General features: G+C 46.3%; 1 protein-coding gene and 1 long non-coding RNA gene across 2 annotated transcripts in view; one reads left to right on the top strand and one right to left on the bottom strand.

The window, feature by feature from the left end:
• The window catches only part of LOC128101251 (sodium channel protein type 11 subunit alpha-like), a 66,823-nt gene that overhangs the window by 38,814 nt on the left and 4,799 nt on the right, over nucleotides 1–23,210 (bottom strand). Inside the window, 14 exon segments of the mRNA XM_052724214.1 lie at nucleotides 756–825; nucleotides 827–898; nucleotides 900–953; nucleotides 2,400–2,640; nucleotides 4,235–4,272; nucleotides 4,274–4,363; nucleotides 7,521–7,694; nucleotides 8,528–8,725; nucleotides 9,682–9,823; nucleotides 12,923–12,989; nucleotides 13,908–14,081; nucleotides 15,700–15,794; nucleotides 18,320–18,448; nucleotides 20,863–20,958. Coding sequence (XP_052580174.1) covers nucleotides 756–825; nucleotides 827–898; nucleotides 900–953; nucleotides 2,400–2,640; nucleotides 4,235–4,272; nucleotides 4,274–4,363; nucleotides 7,521–7,694; nucleotides 8,528–8,725; nucleotides 9,682–9,823; nucleotides 12,923–12,989; nucleotides 13,908–14,081; nucleotides 15,700–15,794; nucleotides 18,320–18,448; nucleotides 20,863–20,958 — 1,640 coding nt within the window.
• On the top strand, nucleotides 787–6,637 carry LOC128101257 (uncharacterized). Its single transcript, XR_008215046.1, has 3 exons — nucleotides 787–892; nucleotides 1,412–1,453; nucleotides 5,782–6,637. It is a non-coding gene; the product is annotated as an uncharacterized LOC128101257 (long non-coding RNA).

Consider the following 23,210-nt stretch of genomic DNA (forward strand, 5'->3'; position numbering starts at 1 on the left):
TTGAACCCCACTCAAGAATTTTTTTCTATTCAGAATGTTAAGCTATACAATAAATAAGAAGGGGGGCCGGGGCCAGGTGTAGTGGCACACACCTTTAGATTGGGAGACAAAGGCAAGTGGATCCATAGGAATTCACAGCCAGCCTGGTCTACATGAGTTCCAGGACAGCCAGGGCTACAGAGTGAGACCCTGTCTCAAAAAGAAAGGACTAGGGAGAATAAGGAAGAAAAGTGGGGAGGGGGAGGAGGGGGGAGGGGAGGAGGAGGGGAAGGAAGGGGAGGGGAGGAAAGGGAGGGGAGGGAAAGAGGAAGGGAGGGAAGGAAAGGGAGGGGAGGGGAAGAGGAGAGGAGGAAGGGAGGGGAGGGGAGGAGGGGAAGAGAGGGGAGGGGAGGGGAAGAGGAAGAGAGGGAAGGAGAAGGGGAGGAGGAAGGGAGGAGGAGGGGAGGGGAGGGGGAGGGAGACAGGTGAAATGCTCAGTGGATAGCGGCACTTCCTGCCAAGTCTTACAACCTGAATTTGAGCCCCAGGATCTGCAGGGTAGAAGAGCGTCATCAGCTCTGCAAGCTGTCCTTTGACCTCCATTTGTGCACACTGCACGCACACCCACACACCCACACACGTGCACACCCACACACGTGCACACACACCCACACATGCACACCCACACACATGCACACCCACACACGTGCACACACCCACATACATGCACAATAAAAATAAGTTTAAAACAGAAAAACAAGACAGAAGAAAGCGACTTACCACTCTGAAGGAAGCCAAGAACCTGCGATTTGAGCGACTATTGTTATCGGACAGGCTGTTGAGAAGACACATCAGCGAGACTCACAAGGGCAACAACGCTGTCGAAGATGTTCCAGCCGTGGCGAAAGTAGTGGTAAGGGGTCCAGTGCGACAATCTTTAGACACATTTCTGCCATGAAAATCCCAGTGAAAACCTGCAAGGGACAAAGGAGACTCCTGCTGAAGGGTGGCTTGGGGGACCAGAGCAGTTGAGAAGAGATCATTAAGTCAGGGTGGCTGCTGCGGCCCCTAAGGTCCAGGCACACAGCTGCAGGCACCTCACTGTACTACCGTGGCTGCACCCACAGGGAGGGCGCTAAAAGCAGGGCCTCTGACTGCTGAGGCATGGCTGCACCCTGGAGACCCACACTCTGCCTCCAGCTACATTTCTGCTTTAAGCTACTTTTATTAATTTCTTAAGTTATCATACAGAGCAGTGAGTTTGATGATGACACTTTGACACACGCATGCCATTAGACTCTTCTTGTCCCTCCTCCTCACGGCCCTCCCCCCATTCCTCCTGCTCTCTCTCCGCTATCCCCACCCCAAGAAAATACATAAACTGGAGAGTTTCCTTATTATAACATTTTAAAAGTATGTATTGCTTTTTCAGCTAGAGAAATGAAACTTTACAAGGAAAAGACTGGATATTCTGGTAAGATTTCAATCCATTGATCCATTAGCTAATTAGAGTAAAACAGCCACTGACTAATTGTGTGTTGTATCTGATACATGAGAGACTCGTCTTCCCTTGAGGAAAGAAAGATGCCTCCCGCAGGAACCGTGAATGAAAGTGAGCAGTTGTTCAAAGTTTGGCCTCCTCCCTATCTTAAATTTTCCATTTTAAACCAAGACTCGATCTGTTCAGTAAGAACCAGTGACTCACACCCAGGAAGTCCCCACCCCCCTCCTCCCCCAAACAATTAATACACTTTCAGGAACACGACCCTCCCAATCCGCAGGCCTGGTTCATCTTCCTGAGAATTCACCTACGAATCAAAGCTGCATTGTTTTATGACAACGGTGTCCCCAGTAACACAGGGGCCATGGAGGTCATTGCTATGGGTCTCTGGAGATGGTTCACATTTTCTGTTTTCGTGGGAGGAGGGGAATGTTGTGAGACAGAGTCTCATGTAGCCCAGGCTAACACTGAATTTGCTATGTGACTGAGGATAACCTTGAACTTATGATCCTTCTGAGTGCTGGGATCACAGACATGCATTACCATACCTAATTTATGTGGTGCTGAGGATTGAACCGAGGGCTTCATTCAGGCTAGGCAGGCACTCTACCAACTGAACTACATTCCCAGCCCTGGTTAGCATCTTCTGAATTTTTCAAACACTCACAATGCTACTTTTAGTATTGTCTACTATGGCTTCTACATGGCTAAAGAGACCTTACCATGCTAGAAGGTTAAACTGAGGTCCATGGAAAACCACAGAGGCAACCTGAGCAAAAACTCAGACCCAAAGTCACATTCTGCCTTTATTCCATTTACAGGAACCAAGGTTATGGTTTGGTTTTGTTACTGAAAATGCTTGCACTTCAACAGAGTTATGATTCAAAATTCTTTATGCTTTACAAGAGCTTAAAATTACCCAGTTTCCTATTTTCAGTAGATTTATAAAAGCGTCATCCATGTTGTGGTGTTCCATGGCCAGGAAGACGGTGTTGATTATGATGCAGATGGTGACGGCCAGCTCAGTGAAGGGGTCTGTCATCACGGTCCTCAGGACCTTCTTTATGCACAGCCACCGAGGGCTACAGTCCCACACCAGGTACTTAGATGCCAAGTTTTTCCCACATGGGAGACAAGGCTCCTGGGATCTTTCTTGTTCTGGAAGAGAACGGAAGGATGGGTAAGGTGTCTGCCTGACCCAGCCCAGCTGCTCTCCGCCTGCGTCCGCCCCTCCTCCCTCTTCTCCAGGGTTTTTTGAGACAGGTGGCTAGTCATCAGGTCACAGAGGAGATAATCTCTGCAGACAGCTAGAAGGCTGCAAAGTCAAGTATATCAGACACAGATGCAGAGGCCACACAGATTGGCTACAAGTTCGTGAGAGAGACAGAGGTAGCGTAGACTCTGCTCCTAAGAGAGTGTACAGTAGTGGCTATACCTGCACGAGGGGTGGCCGGAGCTTCGGAGAAGAAAAGGGTCAGGGAAGGCTAGAACAATTGAAAGTACGTGATGGCTGATGTCGACTGTCAGTTTGGCAGGATCTAGAAATACCAAGGGCACAAACCTCTGGGCATGTCTGTGAAGAAATTCCCTAGATTAACAGAGTTGGGGGAGACCTACCTTAAATGTAGAGGGCACCATTTCATGGCAGAGGCTTGCATTAAACGAAAGAAATCAAGAACACTAGCAATCCTCTCTCTCTCTCTCTCTCTCTCTCTCTCTCTCTCTCTCTCTCCCCCTCCCTCCCCTCCCTCCCTCCCTTCTCCCCTCCTTTTCTCTCTCTCCCTTCTCCCTCCTCTCCTTTCCTCTCTCCCCCTCCTTCCCTCTCCTCCCCCCTCCTTCCTTTCTTCTTTCCCTCTCTCCCCCTCCCTCCCTTCTTTCTTTCCCTCTGTCTCTCCCCCTGTCCCTCCCTGTCCTTCTTGACTATAGGTCACCATGTGACTAGTAGCCTCTCCTTCCTGCCTCCAGGACCTCCTCATCATGATAGAGCTCTTCAACTATAACCACAAAAATAAACCTTCCTTCCTTCCTTCCTTCCTTCCTTCCTTCCTTCCTTCCTTCCTTCCTTCCTTCCTTCCTTAGGCAAGCCTTTGTCAGGTTATCTTGTTGCCAAAATGAAAAAAAAAAAAGCAAAAAACAAACAAACAAACAAAAAAAAAACACAGGCACTCTGTCGGCTACTTAAGCTCAGGCACTTAAGTACCTGCACCCCCCAATTTGCTGGATTCCATTTCAGGGACTCGCAAAGGCCAACTACGGGCATATAATTATTCAAAAGTGCTAAAGGGGCCCGTACACTCCCAGCCTTTCATGGTCTTGAGCATCTATCCCTTGCCTGGGGCTCCACTGCTTGCTGTTAATCAGGGCTAGTAAAGGGTCTTGGCTCAACTATATGGCCTTCTTTGGCCCATACCAGACTCCTGGCTCTAACTTTGATAACTACTACCGCTTCCTGGCAAGGTCTTGAGTATTCTGGTTTTGGCTGACTGCTGTCATTCAGACCTCCTGAGGCTGCCCAGCCAGTGTGTGAGGGGCTGTCTATACTCTCCAGCCAGGGGCCCATCCTGGGGAGGGGGGAGCATAACTCTCAGGGAGGACCATTTCACTCCAGCCACGTTGCTGACATGCTCCTGAGACACGAGGAGTCTCTCCACAGTATGGCAACAGTGGGCTGGTTCCCAAGAAACCTCCCCTGTGAGGGGCTTCTGGAGGGATGTAAATAAGTCAGGCTTTCCCTTCCAAGGGAGAACTTACCCCTGCATGGTGATGGTCAGGATGCTGACGGCACTCAGTGCCCCTCTGCCTGTGGAAGGGGTCTACGTGTTCATCAAAGAGGTCCACTGGCAAGTTCTGCGACAGTCGTTTGGTTTGCTCAAGGAGCTGTGGCTGTAAGAGAAAGCATAGTGGGCCTTCTAAAGGCAGGAGTTGACACTCCCCGAATTTCATAAAGACGTCAAAGGAAGATGCTGAGCACCTTGTCCAGAGTGCTCACTGTGTCTTCACAGCATGTTAGATGTCCAGTTTTCTTTGCCCATGTGGAACAGACCAGAGAAAGGGGATTTGGTCCTTCGCTGTCCTTATACACATGCATTTCTGGAGTCTGGCCTTATGTTTTACGGCTATATTCACTTTCAACAAAGAGCAAACAAAATACTCTCTACCTAATGATAAGAATAACTTTGAAGGATTAATAAAATACTAGCATATAATTTTTAAAAGAAGAATAATTTTTACTAGTGAGCATCACCCATATCTCAATTCTGTATATCACATTACCTACTCAGTATCTTTGCTAGGATGGCCCATGGGCACCTCAACACTTACGTATCCAAACGGAACTAGCCACCTTTTCTACCTCTGAAGTAATGTCCTTTCTTGTCTCAACAAATCACCAACTTTAAGCCACAAGCCTGGAGTCCACTCCCATTCAACTCATTCACCAGGCATCACCTTCTCACTTCATCGATGCTTTTTGATATTGCCCTACTAATTTGAACACTCCCTCCCAGAAGGAGGGAGACTCCCTAAGACTCAGAAAGCTAAGGAAACCCTCAAGATTCATGAGATTTGGAAAATTAAAAGATCCACAAGGCCAAGTCATGAGGATGTAAAACATTTTACTTTGCAAGTGCATGTGTCAGATGAGTTGAGTAGCTGTCAGAGGACAACCTGAAGCGACTGGGTCTGTCTCGAGGATTAAAGTAAGGTCGCAGGCTTAGGAGCACATTCCCTTACCCCAGGAGCCATCTCACTTGACCTGCTTCTATGAGACTGTAAAAGCAGTAGACAGTTGCTGGAGAAAGCAGACTCTGGCTGACTGGACACAGCTGTCCATAGACTCCTGGGTATTTAACTTTTGGGAGTCATCACGCATACTGGGGAGGGATTTTCAATACAGGTGTGTTTTCGTCCCCCAATGTGCCTATTAGACACCCCAAAAAATCACTGGGTCACCAAGCTAGGCTTGGATGGAATTCTTTCTTTGAACTGTCACTGATGCCCTACCTGGGTGAGGAGATGTTTTATTCTCCACAGGAAAAGCTACACATTGCTCCAGCCCTCATGCAAGCTGCTGCCACCTTTTGCTTGGGGTTACTGTGGCAACGTCTTAATTGGTTTCCTCTAGTCTCTCCTCCAATCCCCTCTCTTTGATGTGTTTGGCTTGTTGAGAAAGAAATTAGAGTTTCAGACAGAGAGCTTTAAATCATATAACTAGGCTCAAACATACCTTCATTAGTCAAAATAGCAGCTATTACCATCAACATGTTTTTGCCAACAAGAACTAAGTTTGTCTATCCAAATAGCATACAAATCCCTGCTTTGGGGTTCCATGGACGCTCAGAAAGCCTTCTCTGCATCCTGCTGGCTGTGGAATTGTGTTCCCTGCAAGAAGTTGTCAAGATGCTTGAAGACATGATAGAAGGTTGGTGAGACCAGGTGAAGGCGGCAGATGAGACAAAATTGATTCCCTATTCACGGAACTTTTGAAGGCTTGGTTATGTGGTGTGTGTTCAGGCTTTGTAGTGGGAAAGAACTGGCCCCTTGCTGTTGGTCCATGCCAGCTGCAGGTGGTGCGGTTTGGGGTGCCCCTCCTCTACTGAGCACACCCCTCACATGTGATGTCATCGCTTCAGGAAATGAGACTGGCGGCAGACCACCAAAGAGTGCCCAGGACTTTTTCTGAAGTAGGCTTGGTTTTTGAAAGCGCTTTGTCTTAACCAGTCACCGCTGGGTGTTGTATGTACCTGGTCCTCGGATGTCACAATTCAGTAGAGAAATGGTCTGTTGTTGTATAACATGAGTTCAGAACATGTTTTTTAGATTTTTAGTCAACTCATAAGATACCCACTGTTGAGTTTTCCCAGCTCTCCAATGTGCTTCAAATGTCAAATGACCTTAAATGGTCCCTGTTGAGTCCACTGGCACCTTCTCAAGTTGGAAAAGGAGGCGCTTTGATGGTTGCTGCCCATCAACCACTGCCAGCTCCGATGGCTGGCTACCATGCCCTTCATCTTGAAGCCTCTTGTCTCCTTTGCAAGACTTACTGGACCTGCACTGTACAGTCACTAGGAGTCTCTGGGCCAGTCACTGACGTCATGAGTCGTCTCTCTGCTTTGTGACCCATTTTAAAATCAAATAAAAAAACCACTCAAATTTTCATTTTGTCTAACTTTGTTTCCACAGTGTAAGGCAGAGATTCTCCACCTGTGGGTTGCTACTGTTAATATTCTGATCCGCCCCTTGAAATCCCATTCCCTTGGCAACACCCTGTGTCCTGACGTAAAAGCCTCATTCTAAGGAAAAACCCCTCCCCTTCCTCTCTCTTTCATTTTTCCTCCATCGAGGTTTGCACCCTCGACCTCTCTCTCTTCTTCTTCTCTCTCTTTCTCTCTGTCTCTCTCTTTCCTATCATCTCTTTCCTTCATCTCTCTATTATAATAAACTCCCCATGTGGATGCAGCATCTGGGTTGTGAATTACTGGCTTCCACCACCATGCCCACATGGTGTTCATTCGCCCGACCTGAGGCTGCATCTGCCCAGCATGTTTTCCTGCATGCCTGGGATACTCTAGGGGTTCCCCACTCCGCGCAATAATTCATAACATTGGCGCCCAATGTCACCAGGCAATCCCACTGCTTTCTCCTGCCTGCTGGCAGTCTGAGGAGCTCTGGGATCCTGTACCATCTGCCATTCTTCAGGCTGGAGCACCGTTGGGGACTCTTCACTCTGCTGGATCGATAAGATTTTTCCTTTCCCTTCTGGCCATTTTCCCACAAATGAGGATTCGTCTTGTGTCACTCCCTGGTACCACGTGTCTTTCAGCCTCTAAGCCTATTGGCCCTGTCCCTGTGCGACAGCATATGGAGATGGCTTGTCCCCTCAATTCCATGGCTCATAGCCTTTGTGATGACAGTCCATTGGCTATCTTGTGCCATTATCGTTGGCCCTCGCTGACCCTGTGGGACGCTGATGAAGAGAGGAATTCCTTCTCTATGGCCCTGCATGCACAACAGGACGGCTGGTCCCTGGGAGAAGACTTACGTTTTTAGAGGAATCATCATCTGAATCTGATGCTGAGGCTCGATTCTTCTTAGACTTCCCCATAAAGAAGGACTTTCTTGTCTTACTACCAAAAAACTTTCTCTTCTTTGGAGAAAAGGACGATGCTTGAAGGGAATTAAGTGAACTTCTGTCGATTCCCATGGCAACCAGAGCCTTTGAAAGAGAACAGAAGCAATTAATGAGCAGATTATTCCTTCCCATGAACATGCAGACGACCTCAACCTCAGTGAGCTATTCTCCTCTCTCCCATCATACGGAACCCTTCAGATCACTCCTTGCCTCATTTGAATGTGTTAGCTGGGCTGTTGTTCATCCAGAGAGTGGCTTGGTTTTGCACAGACCTCGCAGTCATCAAAGTCAGGGTTAACTCTTGTACAGTTCCCCATGATTAACCCTAGGCTGTGCTAGGGATGATATATATTTATGCCTGGGGACACTAAGGTCTCACTACAGGCTTCCATCTGACCAATCTGTATTATGCAAAAGATAATGCAGAGTGTAAAAATACAGCTCCTACCCTGAGAATTGGAGTACAGAATGTAAGATGCCAGGTAAGCTTCTTGGGGTGGCCTGTAACTGTGATGGGTTCCAGGAATGGAAGAACAAGCCTGCCTATGTAGTAGAGCCCCAGCCTTCCACCATGCAAAGGTTCTGAACAAAAAGACTTTGAGATTCACATAAGAAAGTTTGCAACAGAGCCTGAATTTGTACATAAATAAGTTACATTCAGTAGTCAGTAATTTGGTGCATGTTCTAGATGGTACAAACTTTCAGAATTCGAAAAGCATCAAGACCACATTCTCAAGAATCCTGTTCCAGATCAGTTTGAGAATAATGGCCGCACAGCCAGCCTGCAGAGGACTCAAATTCTCAGTAAAACACAGGGTGGGTGCGCGGTGTACCAAAGGACAGGCAGCCTTTGGCCTCCATCACACTGCCTCAGGTCCCCTGTGGCCCTATAGCAGGCCCCACTGTCTAAGCCCCACCTCTTTCTCCTCCCTTAACAGCTGCTGGGCTTCTTGAAACATCTTTTCCTTGGCCTCTGTCTCTGCAGCTACATTCCGGTTCTGTTCTTCATAAGCCATGGTGACAACGGCCAGGGTTAAGTTGAGCAGATAGAAAGAACCCAGGAAGATGACCACCACGAAGAAGAAGACAAAGTAGATTCCAGAGGTCCGGAGGATCTGTGAGGGACGAACACAGCTTGTATCTGTTGTATCTCCCATAGTCCCGGCATGGTAATACATCTCAGATACTCGGGCTTCTGGCAGGAGTGTCCAGCCAGTGGCCCAGGACAGCTCTGAATGCAGCCCAACCCCAAACAGTGAACTTACTTAAAATATGAGCTATTTTGCAATATTTTATAACTCAGTCACATGGGGTTTTTTTTTTAAAGATTTTTTTCTTTGTGTGTATGTCAGTGAGGGTGTGTGCTGTATACATGTACCAGAAAAGAACATTGAGTCCCCTAGGGCTGGAGTGATAGACAGTTGTGAGTTGTGTGACGTGGCTGCTGGAAACTGAACTCAAGAAGAGCAAGTGCTCTTCACCATTGAGCCATCTCTCCAGCCCCAGCTGCACAGTTCTGAAGAGAGAACTCTGTGGATGACAAAGTCCTGTGGCAACACCATGCAAAAGAAATATGTGTGTGATCTCGCAATCTGCAAGCACAGTGTGGCCTGTGATAATTCCTCTTGGTCCACTGTGACTCAGAGAATCCAAAAGGTTGGACAGCCCTTCCAGGCTCCCAGTCACAGAGTGACTCCTAACGTCCTCTCTCACAGTGGAACTGCCATACATTTACAGAGAGGTCAGTCTCCCTGACTTTACTGTCCATAACTCTCTCAGGCTTTCCAAATAGAAAAGGCAGAAGAAAGAGAGAATATTGCTAAGGGTGGAAACATAGGCAGGGGGTAATGTGTGTAGAAAGAGATCTGTTTGTACTCTTCTTTCAAACACCTCTTTCATTGCCTTGGAGTTTCTGACACAATTTCTGAAGCAGAATTCAGTTGTTATAAATAAGCAATAGATGGCAAAGTGGGAGCTGGAGGGCAGGCTTTAAATCCATGATAAACGAGTTGGTAATGCAGGGGAGAAGTCAGGATGGCACAGGGGAGGAAGAGAGAATATAAACAGGAACCTGTCGATAAAGCTTCTCCCAGGAATCTTGAGTCATAACCCGGAACATGGCAAGAAAAGACCAGCCGAAGTTGTCAAAGTTCGTATAATTATAGTCGGGGTTAAATGAGGTTTTATTGCATGTATAACCATTAGGACAGGATCTAGATGTTGGAAATAAAGGAATTGAGAAAAGATTATATTTCCCCCAGCCCAGCTTTCCTGCCATGGCACCATGCTTCAGAAGGCCTTGGGCTCCCTCAAGAAAACAGAGAGAAAGAATGGCCACCTCACCACTCCCCCTGTATGGAGTTTTCCTGATGTCCCCTCAAGGCCTCTCATTGACCCTTCCAATAGATTGATGAAGAAACCATATTAGCCAGGTTTTCATTGAAAGATTAAATGCAGACACAAGGCACAATAGCAATATAAAAGTCCATGTCACAGGAGCTGTGGGTACCAGTACAAGATGGGACCTGTCAACATTCGTCATGGAAACAGGAGGAGCTCGAGTGGCCCCACCCTCTGTATGAGGGACTATCGACAGTTAGTGGTGGCTGGAGAATGGGTGTCCCTTTCTTTCTCCAGTGGTACAGCCACGTGTGAGCCACCAGTGCGCCAGCAAATAACCTCCCACCCGTGTTCCTGCAAGCAACCCTAGACTAGGTGAGATACACACACACGTGCACACACATTCACACACCCTCACACACACATCACAAGTGTAGGAGGGGGACATATTGGAAAGAAGACAGCTTCAACAGAAGGAGAGGCAATGGGGGGAATCACTAAAATTCACTGTACACACGTATGGAACTGTCATGGGGGAAATCACTAAAATTCACTGTACACACGTATGGAACTGTCATGGGGAATCACTAAAATTCACTGTACACACATATGGAACTGTCATAGGGGGAATCACTAAAATTCACTGTACACACATATGGAACTGTCATGGGGAAATCACTAAAATTCACTGTACACACATATGGAACTGTCATGGGGGAAATCACTAAAATTCACTGTACACACGTATGGAACTATCATGGGGGAAATCACTAAAATTCACTGTACACACATATGGAACTGTCATGGGGAAATCACTAAAATTCACTGTACACACGTATGGAACTGTCATGGGGAAATCACTAAAATTCACTGTACACACGTATGGAACTGTCATAGGGGGAATCACTAAAATTCACTGTACACACGTATGGAACTGTCATAGGGGGAATCACTAAAATTCACTGTACACACGTATGGAACTGTCATAGGGGGAATCACTAAAATTCACTGTACACACGTATGGAACTGTCATAGGGGGAATCACTAAAATTCACTGTACACACGTATGGAACTGTCATGGGGGGAAATCACTAAAATTCACTGTACACACGTATGGAACTGTCATAGGGGGAATCACTAAAATTCACTGTACACACGTATGGAACTGTCATGGGGGGAAATCACTAAAATTCACTGTACACACATATGGAACTGTCATAGGGGGAATCACTAAAATTCACTGTACACACGTATGGAACTGTCATAGGGGGAATCACTAAAATTCACTGTACACACGTATGGAACTGTCATGGGGGGAAATCACTAAAATTCACTGTACACACATATGGAACTGTCATGGGGGAAATCACTAAAATTCACTGTACACACATATGGAACTGTCATGGGGAAATCACTAAAATTCACTGTACACACATATGGAACTGTCATGGGGGAAATCACTAAAATTCACTGTACACACATATGGAACTGTCATGGGGGAAATCACTAAAATTCACTGTACACACGTATGGAACTGTCATGGGGAAATCACTAAAATTCACTGTACACACATATGGAACTGTCATGGGGGAAATCACTAAAATTCACTGTACACACGTATGGAACTGTCATGGGGGAAATCACTAAAATTCATTGTACACACGTATGGAACTGTCATGGGGGAAATCACTAAAACTCACTGTACACACGTATGGAACTGTCATAGGATAAAAAGACAAAATGAAAAACAAAAATGAAATTACAGGGAAGGAAAAATGAGCTCTGTGACGATGATTTGCATAATTTAAAACAAAATTTGCAGTTTGAAAAATAGTATACGTAATGGTCTCTCCTTGTCCCTTGGTCCCACATAACTTAATTGCCAGTTAACAGTTTTATAAGCTTCCAGTTTTCCATGAAGAGAGAAACACACACTAACTTATTTATACATTCATTCATCCATGCATATCTTTTATAATAAACCCGTGGGAGCGTGTCTTGACCACTCTCGTGTAGCTTTCTCACAAAAGAATATCTCCGGCTTTCTTACCGATAAATAGAGCTTATTCTATGAGTAAACAGGAGGTGTTTCCTTTTGTGTCTTATAGTTATCCTTTATTTAACTTCTCAGTTACCTTTGAAAGACTTGCAGATCCATTCCACAAATTTGAAGTATCATTGAATTTTCTATACATTTCTTGTGAACTACCAATTCCACATAACTGGGGAGAAACCTGTTATCAACACTTGGAAATAATTTGTTTTTTGGGTTTTTTTTTTCAAGACAGGGTTTCTCTGTGTAGCCCTGGCTATCCTGGGTTTCGCTCTGTAGACCAGGCTGGCCTCAAACTCAGAGATCCACCTGCCTCTGCCTCCTGAGTGCTGGAATTAAAGGTGTGCACCCCCACTGCCTGGCTATAAATCATTTTCATTGAATAATACAAATCTAAGCATATGTAAGCCTGGAATGAGCATGTGCTGTAGAGTCCCACATGTAACTTCAGTCCCTCTGACTCCCTCTTCTGGCCTCAACAGGTACTGCATGCACATGATACACAGACATGCATGCAGGCCAAACACCCACACACATAGAAATGAATAAATTTTTTAAAAATAATGTAAAACTAAATTAAATAAATAAATAAGGGGCTGGAGAGATGGCTCAGTAGTTAAGAGCACTGACTACTCTTCCAGAGGACCTGGGTTCGATTCCCAGCACCCGCATAGCAGCTCACAACTATCTGTAACTCCAGTTCCAGGGGCTCTGAGGCTAATGCACATAAAATAAAATTACATAAACTATTTTCTAAAAAAGAGATAATATGATTTTAAATAAATAAATCTGCTTAGACCCAGGAAACTCATTCCTGGGAACTCCCACCACTGCATTATTCATTACCTGAAGACTATTTGCACATATTCCAAAAGGTCTCAGGGTGGTCGACATGGAAGGAAAAGTCTAGGCTTCTTACCTGCTGCCCAACCAGGTGCCACACATCATGAAGTCATCACTGTTGTTTTCCTTTACAAAGCAATCCTCTAAGACAAGAGAGTCATAGATTCAGATTAAAAAAAAAAAGACAGACATAAAAAAGAGCAGCGCCGGGCGGTGGTGGCACACGCCTTTAATCCCAGCACTCGGGAGGCAGAGGCAGGTGGATCTCTGTGAGTTCGAGGCCAGCCTGGTCTCCAAAGCGAGTTCCAGGAAAGGTGCAAAGCTACACAGAGAAACCCTGTCTCGAAAAAACCAAAAAAAAAAAAAAAAAAAAAAAAAGAGCAGCAAATATGTCAGACTATTTTTCAAGCAGCTGATTTTAATCCTCTGAAATGATCAACATGAGCATCCAGAGAGGAATGGAGCCTTAGGAAGAGAAGAGGAAGACAGGGAAGAAGGGAGGAGAAAAGGGAGGATGGATCATCACCATCATCACAACCCTGTTTAGCACATAACGTCTGTCACCCCAAATGGACCAGAGCCAGCCCTGGGAAAGTGGAACAAGACTCAGCCATGACTGACATGGAGAGAGCGCAACTACCTGAAGTTCAGAACTCAGCAGAGGAGTGAGTCTGACCCCAGGGCAGAGAAGGTGGCACAGAAAAGAGCTGGCATTGCAAAACAGACAAACAAAAACTTGAAGTGCCAGGGGTCTTGGAAATGCCTGGTTCCCTTTGGCCAAGTCCAGGCACTCTGCACCCACTCTGGAAACCGTGCCCAATCAGTGGGGGGAGATCTAAATGGCAAAGAAGGGAGCAGTTGCTGCTCTTGTGAACGTGACTTTGAGATTTTCCTTCTCCAGAGAAACTCAAAGAATGAGGGAATTCTCTACAAAATGTGTGTGTGAAGCTCGGAGTGGACAGTCTGCCCTTGCTCCTAAGGACAGAGAATCAGATGGTACCAGTGGGGAGCAGATGGGAGTCAACCACACTTAAACCAATGGGTAGAAGGAGAGAACTCACGGTTGGATGTAGGGTTCGGGCCACAGTCGGACTTAACACATTTCTGGCTCAGAATTCCCATGAAGAGCTGCTGACCAACCAGGGCAAAGATGCTCAGGCAGAAGAGGGTGAGAATCATCACGTCCACCAACTTCTTCACAGAGCGCAGCAGGGCCCCAACAATAACCTTCAGACCTGAGGGGATGAGACATTTGTTTGGAAAAACATCCCTCAGTCCCTGACCAGACATAAGCAAGGGTCAGGGAGGGATTAATGAAGGTCTGGGAGGCTGTGCGGAAAGAGCAATGCTGTCAGCATCAGCACCCTTGATCTCAAATTACACAACAGAGCCACAATAACAGAGGCAGCCAGAGGAGGCAATGCAGGACCTGGAAATAAAACCGCACAGCTACAGCCACCGGAGTTTTGACCGAGATGCTGAAGACAAACATCAGAAAAGGAATATCTACCTCTTCAACAAATGATGCTGGGGAAACCGGAGGTCCACTTACAGAATATCAAAACTTGATCTGTACTTCTGCAAAAAAATCTATTCCAAATGGATTAGAGACCTTACCACCGAAAGACCCCAGTCTCTGAACCTGTTATCAGAAAATGGGGGGAAACAATGCCTGATGCAAGGGTAGGCAGTGACACTCAGGAAAAGCTGACGAAGGCTTGGGAGACAGTTGTTCCGAGAACAGCAGCAAAGGAACAACCAACAAAATGTCGTCGGAGCCGCTCACAGCATGGGAACGGCCTTGGCCAGCTGCAAGACCAGTCCGGAGACGCTACAAAGAACTCCAACAACTAAGCACTAACAAAAGCATCCGTGACCAAATGGGCAAGTGAATTAAACAAGAAACTTTAAATCAAGTGTATTTTAATGTTTCAAATCATACTTTAAGAATAGCACTGTCGTAGAATGATTTGATACAGTCTTAAACAGAAGAAGAAATAGAAAAGTTTCAGGTTATCAAGCCCCTTTTTTCAAATTGTTTTTTAAAATCACTTTTTCTTAGTAGGTCATGGTGAGAAGCGCATTTGGCCGTGTCTGATTCTGATCGCACTAGTGGTCCAGGGAATTCAATAGAAATCCCAGTGTCCACAATCACCACCTCAAAGGAGTAACACGTGCCGGATTCTTTGGGTTGTGACTGGTTTCTGCTGCTTCAAAAACAAATGGCCAGTTGGTGTATGGGAAAATGCTCAGCATCCTTAGCCAGGAGGGAAATGCAAGGTGAAAGCTCACTAAGAGAAAAATACTTTCTTGAGGGGATATGTGTGTATCAGGGTGTGAGTCACCAGCTGGAGGTCTTGCTTCTGATTACTGCTACAGGAGGGAGGGAGGGAGGGAGTCTGGAGAGAGAAGTGGGATAGTAGGAGGAAGAGAAGAAATGGGAAGAGAGAAGGGAGGGAAGGAGAGAGGGAGAAAGAAGGAGGAGGAGGGGTGAAGAGAGGGGCTGATGAGAGCATGTGTCAGGGGAGAAGGAATCCTTGTCCATTGCTGGTGGGAATATAAATTAATGTCGGCACTATGAAAATCAACATGGAGGATCCTCAAAAACTAAACATAGAACCATCATATGATCTAGTTATGCCACTCCTAGGTGTATGATGACCCATGTGTATGGTGATGTCATTCACAATAGCAAAACCAGATAGGTGGCTATGAACCCACCCAATGGGGATGGTTCCTCTAGGAAAGCCATAAGAGCTCCTAAGTGTGGAGCCATCTCTCCAGCCCCACACTTGGAAACGTTTCAATGTTAGAGAGCATTTTAGCTAAGAGTCAGTATTGGAAGTGGCCTACCTGAGACAACAGATATTGCTTTCAGAGCTCTGAACACTCGGAAGGAACGAAGAACGGAAAGATTGACTTTGGTTCCTGGAAAACAAGTTGCGATCCTAGAAAACAAAAGACAGGGATAACCCAGGTTGCTCAGTGCCACTGCTACACCACGCATCTCCACAGAGGCCAGAGATTGGTGGCAGATGTCTTTTTCAATCTCTGCCCATCTTAATTTTTGAGATAGGATCTCTCCCTGAGTCCAGGGCTTACCAGTTTGGGCTGGACTAGCTGATGGGCAAGCCCAGGGATCCTTCTGTCTGCCTGACAGAGCTGGTATTGCAGGCACAGGCCACCACAACCAGCTGCTTTTACGTGGGTGCTTGGGATCAGTCTCAGGAGCCTCGTGCTTACACAGCCAGCCCTTTACTGGCCGAGCCATCTCCCCCGCCCTGGAGCCCATGCTCTTTTTTTTTTTTTTTTTTTTTTGGTTTTTCGAGACAGGGTTTCTCTGTGTAGCTTTGCGCCTTTCCTGGAACTCGCTTTGGAGACCAGGCTGGCCTCGAACTCACAGAGATCCGCCTGGCTCTGCCTCCCGAGTGCTGGGATTAAAGGCGTGCGCCACCACCGCCCGGCGAGCCCATGCTCTTAATCACTGAGTCACACTGCCAATGGCCATCACACAAATGGTGATCTTCAAATGTAAAACTCTGAGATGAATAACACCTGCCTCTAATGACTTCTGCGACTGAAATGTGGAAAATATAGGCAAATGCTAACCACATTGTCTGGTACTATGTAACAGGTAGTGAACTATTGTCACACTGGCTTGATTTTTTTTATTTTATTGACTCCATCATTCAGGTGTCAAAACAGTGTTTATTTCCAGGAACAATTTCAACACGCTCCTTGAGTCATCCACAACTGATTCAAAATGGACCATGGAAGTTGGGGGTGTGGCTCAGTGGGTAAAGCTACAAGACATGCAAACTTGACAACGTGAGTTCAGTGCCTGGGACCCACATAAAAAGCCAGATGCTGTGGCACACGTCTGTAATCCCAGCATCCCTATGGCCATATGGGAGGCAGAGACAGGAGGATCACTGGAAAGTTCACAGATCAGCTAACCAGGAGTATGCAGTGCAGCAGAAACAAGAGAGGTGTGGTGATAGTTTATTTGTGCTTTAATAAAGTTTACCTGGAGATCAGAGGAAATAGCAAGGCATTTTAAGTAAACAAAGAAGTCAGGCAGCAGTAGCACATGCCCTTAATCTGATCACTTAGTGGGCAGGATCTCTGTGTGTTCAAGGCCACACTAGGGAACAGAGCCAAGGGTGGTGGTGACACGCGCCTTTAATCTACCAACTATAGAGTTCTGAGGCCTGTACAGACATGAAGTGACAGAGCTGTAGTATGAAAAGTTGGGTGGGGCGGGAGGTCTGGGGAGGCAGCTCAGCAGTTACAATGCTTACCCTGCAAGCGTGAGAACCAGAGTGTGGATCTCTGGTGGGTGGGTGGGGTGGTTTGAAAGAAAATGGCCCCATAGGTTCATAGGAAGTGACACTGTTAGGAGGTGTGGCCTTGTTGGAGGAAGTGTATCTCAGTCTCTTCCTGCTGCTTTCAGATCTGGATGTATAACACTCAGCTACCTCTCCAGAACCATGTCAGCCTGCATGCTGCCATGCTTCCCACCCTGACGATAATGGACCAAACCTCCCAATTAAATATTTTCCTTTATAAGAGTTGCTGTGGTCAGGGTGTCTCTTCTCAGCAATAGAAACCCTAAGACAGTGGGCACAGTAGCCCATCTGTATGTAATTTCAGCCTCAGAAGGCTAGCCACATCGGTGAGCTCCGGGTTTGATGTGGTTCCTGACATCAATCTCTGGCTTCTACATGCATGTGCACACATATGCATGCATACAAAAACGTTTCAAAAAACCAAAACAAACAAAAAAACACACATCTCATTCTCTTGCTTAAAACCCTTCACAGCTTCCTACCTCTTACCTCAGCATGAAGACTGAATGAACTCCTTGGGTTGGTTTTTCAGACCTTTTGTGATTGCCCCATCTTACCAAGCCAGACTCTTGACATTGTCCCCTAAACACACACACACACACACACACACACACACACACACACACACACACACACACGACCATGGACTGTAACACAAAAACCCCAAGTGGGAAATCACCTCATGCCATACACAACAATTAACTCAAAATTAAACTTAAAAGCCCAAACTAGAAAACTTCCTGAAGAAACTCTTCGTTTGCTAGAGTCCTTGGTTCTCTGATACCTACACATGTGCAGCCCAATCCTGGTAACCCGCCAAGCATATTGTAACAATGATTAATCCTCTCTCCCTGTGCACTGTGAGCTTTGCCATGGTGAGGGCCATGCTTTTCTGTTATTTTGTGTTTTGATTTTACAACCCTGTACTTACAGAGCCTGGCTTGTAAGAGGCCACGGTTGGTCAGTGAAGGAGTGAAAACAGAAGAGATGGGTGTGTGCCTGGAGGCCTCTGGCCAGCGGCTGCCTGGTGTTCAGGATCAACCAGTGCACACTGAGAGACCTCAGAGGAAGGGACTTCTTTCTCACCCCGAATGCGTCCCACAAAAGTCTTTTAAAACTCTTACGCTGTTCCAATGACAATGAAATCCAGCCAGTTCCACGGGTCTCGGAGAAAGGAAAACTCATCCAGGATGAAGCCTCTTGCCAATATTTTAATCACAGCTTCTAAAATATAAATCCCGGTGAAGATGTATCTACAAAACAAATCATTCGTAAAAAGAAGGGATGTGATAAATGAGAAAAGAACCACACTGAGGATGTGGCTCAGCAGGTAGGGTGTTCACCTAGCATGTATGGAACCCTGAGTTTGACCCTCCAGCACCTCATAAACCAGGCTTGCTGGTGTGTGCCCATAGTCTCAGCGCTCAGCGCTGGCGGAACGGGACAGAAAGAGGAGGGTCGAAGGGGCTGGGGAGATGTCAGTGGTTAAGAGCACAGTCTGCTCTTTCAAAGAGCTCAGTTCCAGCAGCCACATGGAGTCGGACAGCTGTTTGTAACTCTAATTCTAGGGTATGCAGTGTCCTCTCTTCTGGCCTCCATGTGGCACACAGACATACATGCAAGTAAAACACACCTATACATAAAATATATAAATAAAAAGCCGGGCGGTGGTGGCGCACGCCTTTAATCCCAGCACTCGGGAGGCAGAGCCAGGCGGATCTCTGTGAGTTCGAGGCCAGCCTGGTCTCCAAAGTGAGTTCCAGGAAAGGCGCAAAGCTACACAGAGAAACCTTGTCTCGAAAAAAACCAAAAAAAAAAAAAAAAAAAAATATATATATATATATATATATATATATATATATATATATATAAAATAAAATAAATACTCTAAATGCAGAAGAAACAAGAGTTGAAATTGAAGACAGAAAATAATATACAACACAAAGACTGTTAAGAAAGCTGAATCAGCCATGCCCAGTGTAAAGAAATGTTTAAAAAAAACTTTTTTTCACGTAATCTCACTATGTGATCAAGACTGGTCCTTCTGCCTCTGTCTCCCAAGTTCTGGGACTACAAAGTGCACTGTTAAGCCCCAAATAAAGAAGTATTTTTGAAGATTTATTTTTATTTTATTTATGTGTATGTGTGCATGTATACGCGTGTGTACGTGCACATGAATGTAGGTGCACTCAGAGGCCAGAAGAGAGTGCCAGATCCCATAGAGTTGGAGCTACATGCAGTTGTGATCTATCTGATCTGGGTGCTCGGATCTGAACCTGGTTCTTCTTCAAAAGCAGCAAGTGCTAACAATCACTAAGCTTTTTCTCCAGCCCCCATGAAATATATGTATTCTTTAAACACATTTTTTTTTAAGGTCAAGTCTCACTGTATAGTCCAGGCTTTCCTCAAATTTACCATCACCCTGCTCCACCCGCTGAGGGCCAGGATTGCAGGTTTCTGTCACCACGCCTGGTTAAGAATGCGAACATTTTCACCACAGAAAAATGTGAATGGAAAATGATTTGATTGGTTCCCGTGCTGATGGCGGCTGAATAAACTGATATAACTTTTCAGGAAGTGTTGTTAGCATATGAACATGTATTTTAAAGAACTATATTGTATATTTGATCCAGGAAAGCCATTTCTAATCATCTATCCTGAGAAAAATAATAATCTAAAAGTGGCTTATACAAAAAGATGACTGGGAGGATGCTAAAATACTAGATCTATTAAGTTTACAGTTTACCAAGTACAATATTGCTGTGGATGATTGATTGATAAATAAAACACTGATTGGCCAGTAGCCAGGCAGGAAGTATAGGCGGGACTAGCAGAGAGGAGAATTGAGAGAACAGGAAGGCAGAGAGGAGGAGATGCCAGCCTGCTGTCCAGGGAGCATCATGTAAAGGCAGCAGGTAAAGCCACGGAACACATGGCGACATATCGATTAACAGAAATGGGCTGAGTATAAGAATAAGAGCTAGACAATGGTAGGCCTGAGCTAATGGCCGAGCAGTTTAGATAATATAAGCGTCTGTATGTTTATTTTATAAGTGGGCTACAGGACTGCCGGAGCTTGGCGGGATGCCGCCAGAGAGAAAAACTCTAGCTACACAATATCATATAGCCACCAAAAAAGATCCTTATAAAGCCCATGGGCACAAAGAAAACCATTTAAAATCTATGTACAAAAATGTATGTGTTCAGAGGGGAGGCATATGATCTAAATACATTCATGTATGAAATTACCAAAGAATACATAATGAAAAGTTTATATGTGCTTTTTGTTACAAATATTTTTATGTTGCAAATATTTTTAATACTTCTAAAAGCAATTCATTTTTTTAATCTACTAAAATAAAAATTGAGTCTGCCAGCATTTAAGTTGGAGAAGTAAGATCCACAGTACCAACAATCCCAATTTAAGACAGTCAGTCTTTAAAGCATACATTTTTTTCATAAGGGTTTCACTGTAGCCCAGGCTGGCCTTAAGATCAATATATATCTGAGGATGACCTTGAACTTCTGACCTCCAGCCTTACCTCCCAAGTGTTAAGACCTCCAGCATGCACCACCATGCCCAGTTTATATAGTGCTGGGGATGGAATGAAGGGCTTTGTGAGCCACATCCCCAGCCCCTCAGCTAGACTGCAGGGACAGTACTCACTCCAAAACAGAGTCCTTGTCTGAACTTCTGTCCCCATAATAGGCCATTAACATACAGTTGATGACCACCGTGCAGATGATGAACATGCTGAAGACCGTGACCAGTACTGATTAAGGCACATACACTGTTGGATGATCCTGACAGCGGGGTGCTGAGGGGACTGCCATTGTGATGGGGATCTCTGAGCTGCTCGCATGCAAGTGCTTCTATTCTCTGTGAGAGTTTGCACCAAACAGTTCAAGCCTATCCCCAGCTCTGGAGAAGGTCCCCTGCTGAACGGCAGCCTCCTCACCTGAAGAGCCACTCTTCCCATCCACACATCTGCCTGATAGAGATCCAAATGAAAAATAATCTGGCCGTAAATTGAGGCTGTATGTAGCTCCGTTGGTCCTTACCCAGCATGCACAAAGCCCTGGCACTCATCTCCAGCACTGCATGAACCAAGCACACTGGCTCCCACCTGTAGTCACAGTGCTGGTAGATAGAAGCATCACTAGTCCAACGTCATCCTTCCCTCACAGAGGGCCCGGGGCCAGCCTGGGCTACAAGAGAAGCTGGTGCCCTGTGTTCTAGACTCCCCACAGAGTCAGACTCAGGCTGACATAGCTAGAACAGCAGCCTTGCTTGGTATAGCCTCATCCCATCCCCTGGCAGAGCTAGAAGGCAAAACACAGAAAATCCTGAACATAAAGCAGGTGCTCTGTCACTGAGTACACTCCCCCCTGCTCAGTGCTGAGAAGGACCTCTACCCTGTGTACACTTCCCCCTGCTCAATGCTGAGAAGGACTTCTATCCTGAGTACACTCCCCCCTGCTCAATGCAGAGAAGGACCTCTATCCTGAGTACACTCCACCCTGCTCAATGCTAAGCTGGAGCTCTACCCTGAATATACTCCCAACCTGCTCAATGGTAAGCATGTGGTCTACCCTGAGTACACTCCCAGCCTGCTCAATGCTGAGCAAGCCTCTATTCTTGAGTACACTCCCAGCCTGCTCAATGCTGAGCAAGCCTCTATTCCTGAGTACACTCCCAGCCTGCTCAATGCTAAGCAGGTGTCTACCCACTGAGTACACTACCGCCTTGCTCAATGCTAAGCAAGTGCTCTGCCCTGAGTTCACTCTCAGCACACTCAAGGTGAAGGAACTGCCCTTCCCTGAGTACACTGTCAACCTGCTCAATGCTAAGGAGGTGTTCTGCCCTGAGAGCACTCCCAGCGGCCCAATCCCATGCGAGTGGTCTATTCCCTGAGTGCACTTCCAGCCTGCAAAATGCTAAGCAATTGCTCTGCCCCTGTCTACACTCTCAGCACACTCAAGGTGAAGGAACTGCCCTTCCCTGAGTACACTCCCAGCCTGCTCAATGCTTTGTTTGTGTGTGCACAAGTGTGTGGTATGTGTGTATGTGCGTGTGTGCATTTCAAATGTGGCGGGGGCAGGGGGTACATGTGCACAGTTGCATATCTGTGTTAATTTCAGGTTTCTTCCTTAATCACTCCCCACCTTATACAGTGAGGCAAGGTCTATCAATCGAACCAGAGCTCATCCATTCTGCTAGTGTAGCTAGACACCTTGCTCTGGGGATTCCCAGAGTTGGGATTACAGGCAGGCTTCCATGGCTGCCCAGCATTGATGTGAGTGCTGGAGATCTGAACCCTGGTCCTCACACTCACATAGCAAAGACTTGACCAGCTAAGCCATCTAGTTAGCCTGCGGGGGGTGGGGGGTGTTCGGGGGAGGGAGTGGTAGGTTGGGGGGTGGCCCTCAGGGGCGGGGGAGGTGTGGAGGTTCTTTTTTTAGAGAAAAGCCGGAAATAGGACTGCCTATGCTAGAAAATATCTCTGAGATGTTTCCAACATTGTACAGGTCCAACAGGGTGCATCTATCTGCTCGTGTGCTGCACAGGGCCTCTGCCTCCGAGGCTGCTTTGATGCCTCCTAGCTTTGCTGCCTCTGCTTGTCCTGCTCTTTCCGTGCTCACTTAGAACAGAGTGCCTAACGGTCTGGCTCCTGAAGCTGAGGCTCCTGGACCACAGCTGCTCACACGCACCACCCCACACAGTGCCAAACGCACCACCGCAGTAACACTTTGGGAACAAGGACTATTTGCTTCCGTTGAAACTGGAGCTGGATGAGGCTCAGCTGGTAGAGTGCTTTGCCTAGCATAGTGAAGCCCTGTGTTCAATTCCCAGCACCACGCAAACTGTGTGTGGAGGTGCATTCCTATAATCCCAGAATTTGGGAGGTGGAGGCCAAAGATCAAAAGTTTGAGGTCATCCTCTGCTACATAAGGATTCCAAGGACAGCCTGGCCTATGAGACCCTGATTCAAATTAATCATAATAATAACAATA

Source organism: Peromyscus californicus, unplaced genomic scaffold (genome assembly GCF_007827085.1).
Source record: "Peromyscus californicus insignis strain IS unplaced genomic scaffold, ASM782708v3 Scaffold_11__1_contigs__length_118956290, whole genome shotgun sequence".
In the NCBI taxonomy this organism is placed as follows: Eukaryota; Metazoa; Chordata; class Mammalia; order Rodentia; family Cricetidae; genus Peromyscus; species Peromyscus californicus.